Source organism: Monomorium pharaonis, chromosome 4, assembly GCF_013373865.1.
Source record: "Monomorium pharaonis isolate MP-MQ-018 chromosome 4, ASM1337386v2, whole genome shotgun sequence".
Taxonomy (NCBI): Eukaryota; Metazoa; Arthropoda; class Insecta; order Hymenoptera; family Formicidae; genus Monomorium; species Monomorium pharaonis.
In genome coordinates, this window is record NC_050470.1 from 25,460,342 (window position 1) to 25,467,184 (window position 6,843).

The following is a 6,843-nucleotide window of genomic DNA, read 5'->3' on the forward strand; positions in this document are numbered from 1 at the left end:
CATTATTATTATAGGCCGATTATACTACGTGCCGCTGAGGTTCGCGTGCTTATCAATCTTCATGATAAAGACGGTATTAAATTAGACTCAATTATTGTTACTATCTCTCGTTACTATGCTGCTCTGTTATTACACACATGTCTTTAGAGTGCATTGCCGGCGTTAACAAACACGATGTTAAATCAGATTAATTGACAATATTATTGTTAGGCAAATATTTTTCTGATGTACCGATGACCAGTTAAATGTATTCTCGCAATTATACCTTGCAGCATTAAACGAAAACGACTTTTCCTAACGTTTTTCTGGCCTCACCTTTCCCAAACAATTTTGATGAATAAGCGATGCCAAAATGGCTTCATTTTGTATTACTGCTTGCTTTCCGCCGGACACGATCGTGAATTGGGATTGGTAGCGTAATTATCGGTCTCGGCACAATCGTCCCGTTAACGTCAATTGCCGGGGTTCTCCTCGGTTCGAGGTAAAGCGAATAATATAGGCGCGACCGGTCGCGTGGCCGGCACGCGCCTCCACCGATGACAACTTCCGCCCCTCCTGCCGGAAGTCGTGCCGAGTGTCGACGGCGCAACTGCGCAGCCAGCATTCTAGATGCACCCGCCTCTATGTACGTTGAGCAAGTGGCTGTCAACATGCGAACAAAGTGACGTCTTTTACTTGTACGCAAATAAGCTTTTATGCGTTTGGGCGTATACGCGTTTGTTGGTTTCTTTATGATTGCTCCTAAAGTCGTGTGTGTGTACCTGAATATAATTTTTATAATACCGAATATTAACGAAGTAACAAACTATAAATTTGATAGAAAGATGAATGTATACTATTTTAAATGAAAATTGTAAACGTGATGTTTTTATATATGAAGAGAATTTTTTTTTAATTTATCCTGAAAATCGCGAAGGAAGTCGACTTGTGTTCTCGAAATGTTGGAAATGTTGTATTTCAAAAAAAGATTATGTAATTCTCTGATGTATTATATGTATGTATTGTACATCATACGTATTTTGACAATAAAATATAACTTTTGATATGTTGCCAAGAGAAAGTTGTCTCAAGTTTATCAACATACGCGTAAATTTGCGCGACAAAAAATCTCTTCGTGTAAATTCAGGAAAATTGGAGACCAATTCTTGCGGCTTAAATGTCGATTCAGCTTTCGGTTAGTTTCTCAGTTTCGTATAACACTGTTGCTTTCTGGTGCAGCCACGATTGTCACAGCCGTGCTATCTGGTTCCAGCGGGTACATTAAGATCAAGATAGTGCTTATTTACGCATTCCAAGATGGCGGCAGGTGGGCCGTCATAAAAGTTAACTTGTAACATGATATAGTATCCGACCGATGCTCCAGCACGGGCGCAATGCGGGAGCTGTGCCGTAATAAACGCCGTTTTATTATGTGACCCATGGTGTCGTTGCCCTTTCGTAAATAAAGAGGCGCTGCGAGGATTTCGACGTTTTTACGCCCTTATGCGTAGCTAGATCATAAATCTCGATAAAATGTGGAACTGAGAAATTGAACGCTTTGTCGCGACCCTTATGTCGAACTGTGAATCAAACGTCGTTTTACCTGCGTTTTCTCATGCCTATTGCTTGAGACTCAACAATCCTAACTAATTAGGGATTGAAATTATCATTACGTCTCTTAAAGGCTTCTAATTTTTTATACAAAAAAAAAATATGTTTACCGAACGCACTTTTACGGGTTTGCATGATGCACGAAGCGGCTTGTATTTTTAACGGGACACGACCGCGAAACGCAAATTCGACTTCCACGAGTCACGACACGGACGACAACTCGTTTTCCAGAGTGCGAGCGTGCGCGCGAGTACAGAGAAAAAGAAGTCACTGACCCGTGACACATCCCCGTGCATTCGCGCATTTCAAGGACAAAACTCGACCTCCTTCGCGGATCTTTTTCCTGGTTTCTCCCTGGCCCGTCTCCGTCTGCAATTTAAGGACGCGCGTACTCCCTTTCCTGCCTCAAAAAGGAAGAGACGAGAGGTCCCATCCCACTCTACGCTCCCCCGAAAAAGTACTGCGCGAGAAGCCGCATATATCGCGACCGGCTAATCTAAAAATACTGAAGCCGACCTTACCCGCGGCAAGAGTGATGGCCCCGGACGACTGCTAAATCAACGGCGAGATTGAGATGCAAATGCAGTCTGTGCGAGAGGGAGGAAGGGTGCGTCACACGCGGAGAGAGACAGGAAATGGCGGGGGTGCGGGAGAAAAGAAGATGCGAAGTCGGGGACGACGTTGCAAGAAGATGAGAAGAGTTGCGGAGAGAGAGTGAGAGAAAATGCAGATGAGAGAGAGAGAGAGAGAGAAAGAGAGAGAATGAAACCCACACGGAGGAAAAGGGAGGGAAAAAAAACAACGTTGCGCACGATGGCTGTGCAATTCGTGCAATTAACATTTATAATGTCTCCATCCGACGGCGCTGACAGGGCGAGCGAACGATCGCGCGCATAAAACGCGGAATTTAACGCCGATAATTCAATCCAACCGCAATTGTACGCCGCCCTCATCTTCTTCGTCTCTTCTGTTCCTCCTTTTGTTACTTTTTTTGGTTACCGCGCGCTGGTGGAAATAACTTTATTGAATTTCGCGCGTTCCGACCGATCTCGCAATAACTCATGCGCGATGCACGCACGATCCGACCGCGGGACCAGCCGATATCGCGAGTCCGATCTACCGCGGCGGGACCCGTGTGTGGATACGTGCTTGCATTGCGTGCACTTGTGCCCGCGGGCGCATACACCGCGCGGAAAATGGAAATAAATTGTGCGGTATCTCGCCTTGTTCTCATCGGTGTCATCAGTGTCACGGTCTGTTCCGTGCCGCTCGGAAAGATACCACGTCTGGAATGAACTGGTTCTGTTATTTTAAGGTGACGAATGTATTGTATTGTCACAATTTATATGCAGCTGAAGGGTCTAGAAACTGCACCGTTTAACATCAGGGATAAGCATCAGGGAGGAAAAAAAGCTTTTGTGACAATGGGGCCATTGTGATCTTTTGAGGAGACGCGATAGAATATAATGGGTGTATATAAGTAATCTGATATAAATATATAAATATAAAGAATGATGTATATAATTAAAAAGTTAGGAGAAAAAGCTTTAGCAAACATCTTTTAAATTGTTCAAACGAAAAGGATTGTCATGTTTTATCAGACGTTTTATTTTGAAATTTGGTTAATGGGAGACTGTCTGATATTTTATTTCCTACTGGCGACCATTTACAGCGTATTTTCTCCGTTTTCTGTTGAAATAAAGTAAATTTGTGACATTGAGATTTCTCTCTCAATACAAGATTAACGTAAAAACTCACAGATTTTACTACTGTCCCATGCCGATCAATTTCACATATGTCGTATTTAAAAAGAATAGTATGTTCACTATCGCCTGTATATATCACTCTTTCACATATGTCTCTAACAATATGAAACTCGAATATTCTCGTAACAATCACATTTGTTATCAGTCCGATCCATTTGGTATTCAATAAATCTAAGATTAAGGATATATAAATTGCTATTAAATATTATTATTTATTATTCTACGAAATATTAAGTAACGATTAAGATTTGAGTGTTTCACCTTCGTGAGCTGCGCGATTTATCACCACGTTTCCTTCAATCGACATATCGTACGCTTTGCTGAGAAAATAATAATCACGACCTGTAAAACTCAGCTGATTTTTTCCATGTTCTATGATTATCTACGAATATATTTTAAAATATTTATAAAATTTAATTGATTAATGTTTTTTAGTAACTTTATAACTTCGTTAACATTTACCCGAAAATCCATTTGATCGCCGGACGTTCGGACACTACGGAATTCCTTGTCAAGCCATTTGACATTTGTCTCGTTTTTTACTGCAAAATCGTGGATTGGCCCGAGTATTTTCAGAACTGGTACGCGGCGAAAACATGTTATCTATTTCAAGAGTAATGTTGGAACAGCTTGAAGCAGATGCAAAAATTTATTTATTATGTTATTATTACCTGAGTACCGATTGGTACAAAAATATGTCCAATTTTATACGCGTTTGTATCAAAGCAATATGGAATTGGAATGTAATCGAACGCCTTGAGTTCTTGAGCGACAATCGGCCCAATAATGTTCCAAGATTGAATAGTATTTAAATTTTTAGGAATAGAAATTCTTCGTTTTTTCTTGACGATTAGCATATTCGTCTTATTATCCATTTAGCTAACTATTTTGGTTACAGGTCATCTCTCATATGATGAATAACATTAACATTGTCAATTATATCGATGTAAATAACGAACATCGTGCGCGTTTGACAAAAGGATCGATAAAATTACATTCTCTTTTTGAGAATATGCCTAACTTCTCTCTTCATTAAAATTCAAAAAGTTAATTATTTTCCATTTTTATTTTAGGCAATTAAAATTAAACACTAATTAATAAAATTTTGTTTCTTCTTAAATTATTATCGGAATTTTCTATAGTACCGTACGAGAGAAAAGTCGGCCGAGAAATTCGTGAGGACACCGGCGAGTTCCAAATCGAATCGAGTGATATTGCTATGGCCGATCGATCACGAAACTCGTTCTTTTGGTCGGCACAAGTATATCGGTCCAGTCATTTGTAATCATTAGCGGTATGGTACCGTTGGCACCGACATCTTATTATGTCATTTCGTTTCGTATCCTTTCTTTCTCGCCGCAGCGCGTCACCGGGACTGCGACGTAGATATCCCGGCATTGTTGCTGTAAACAGTATTCGACCATTATTTATTGACGCAGATGAAACATTGAATTAACCTTTATTCAGCGCGGACGAATGAAGCAAAACGTGTAAATAATAAATTTTGAATTGTAAGAGGATCATGCGACTACATGTCGCATACCTTTCCCTTTATTCTTCTATAATCTTTAAGAATGCACTATCCGTGCATTTTAAAAGTATGTAAGTGTAGCAACATGTCTAGAGAATCCAGGCAGAAGTAAATTACTAATTTTATACCATAAAGGAGCGTTCTTTAGAATGGGCGAATCTTAGAACTCTGCCGTATTGCAGATTTTATTCTGTGACGTAATCCTCGTAATTTTGTGTTACACTATTATATTTCATCTAATAATATTTAATTCATGAAATATAATAAACAATGATACTTGATCTATCGGATACGAGTTCGAATTAGCGTCGCAAAAAATATCGATCGCGGTTGAAACTTTCGCTTTGCACTCGCTGCGACCTTAAATGTCGTACGTGATTTGTGAAGAGAGATGTTGCGGTCCGTAACAAGATCTCTCTGCTCTCTCGTAGCTCTTTGCAGTTAAACAAATTCTTAAAGCTCATCTTTAAGAATCTTCAGTGTAGTGAAGTGTCGTCAAACCTTGCGCGATTTCGTATGATTACTAAAATTGATATAAGTGCATGTTTTCCGACTCGTGATAAGTTTATGACTGCGATTACGATAAAATAATCGCATTGCATCATCGGTAGTGGCGGCGCGGTAGCAACTAGCAACGAGCGAGACGGAGTGACCCTTAAATTTCCAGACTGGCAAATTGAAACGCCCTCGGGCCGGCCGCATCTCTCGATATTGCTTATGGTACAAATTTAATAAAGCGCCTGCTGGGGCCACCAGTTACCATGTTAATATCATCCGCCATCGGCCGCGCGCAGCTTCTCTCCACCTGACGCCCGGGCGAATGCGAAGAAAAAGGTGAAGGTTGGAAAGAAAGGAGCGACGCGGGGAGCGGATACAGGGTTAGCAGAACGTCGTGCACCAAGGGGGGGGGGGGGACCGACGGCGACGGCGAAGATGACTGCGACGTATGTGGACGACGGGGCGACTCGTAACCCGTAATGTTATGGCACTGCCCACCGCGAGAGGGGCCTTAAAGGGCCCTCGTGCCGGGGTCTTTAGTGCCAAATTGGTTATGCGAACGCTTTACGACACGGCGCGCCGATATTAACCGAATGAATTACATAAATTATCTTCAGCGTTACCCCGAGAATGACGACGACGACTCGGCCGAGGCTGAACTTTCATGCGCCCGTCCGCGAGTTCTGCGCAGATTCCAGCGGTTCAATTGGAGCTCCGGTGAAAGATGCCCCTGAGAGAATTATTACTCGTCCTCCAAAGGGAGAGAACGGTGCAGTTACGGTTGCGAAATTAAAAACGTTTTTACACGTATCCATATTGTTTAACGATTTAGTTATGCAGAATGCGTTCTCGCATAATTTTATTTTCAATCTTAAAGTTTATATTATTTTAAGTTTCTTTTGACCAGTCGGTCACTGCGGTTGTATTTTTAAAACGCTTACAGTTGAAGAAAGTTAATCGGCAATTTCTCCCTGCGCGAATTATCCAGGGTCGCGAATAACGTGTGCGTTGCTCTGAAAAGTCAGTACGGATTCCTGCGCTGAAATTCCGCGAGGCTCATCATTCACTGATGCGGCGCATGCTGCTCGCGAGCATAACGAGGATGGTGTTCGCACATCACATGCGGTCCGGTCTCATCCTTCGTCATTTTATCATCCGACGGAGACTGACTCTTGCGGGGTACCTACCGCACTCGGGATGCGTCCCTCGACGGGCAGCAGCGCAGAGCAATCACGTTGCGTCCTTCGTCATTCGTCCGTAAAACCAAATAAGACGAGATAAAGGCGCGGGGCGAAAGAGACTCCTCGCAGCGAGGCGGAATCAAGTAGGGACATTTTTATCAGTCGTCGAGTCCTCCGCGGGAGGTCCCCGTGCGCGCACGCACGTGCCCGCGTATTCCATCGAAAATTTCGCGAAGGTTGCACCGAAGGGTACCACGTTCCTCCAGGTTACGCTCTC

At 42.5% G+C, this 6,843-nt stretch overlaps 1 protein-coding gene across 1 annotated transcript; it reads right to left on the reverse strand.

Moving 5' to 3' along the window:
• Positions 1-892: 892 nt before the first annotated feature.
• On the reverse strand, positions 893-6,514 carry LOC118645002. Its single transcript, XM_036285166.1, has 5 exons — positions 4,028-6,514; positions 3,819-3,959; positions 3,618-3,738; positions 3,349-3,527; positions 893-3,279 (listed from the first exon to the last, which is right to left on the reverse strand). Exons 1-5 carry the CDS (start codon positions 4,229-4,231, stop codon positions 3,178-3,180), a joined length of 747 nt encoding a protein of 248 aa, XP_036141059.1. The 5' UTR covers positions 4,232-6,514; the 3' UTR covers positions 893-3,177.
• Between the last annotated feature and the right edge of the window lie 329 nt (positions 6,515-6,843).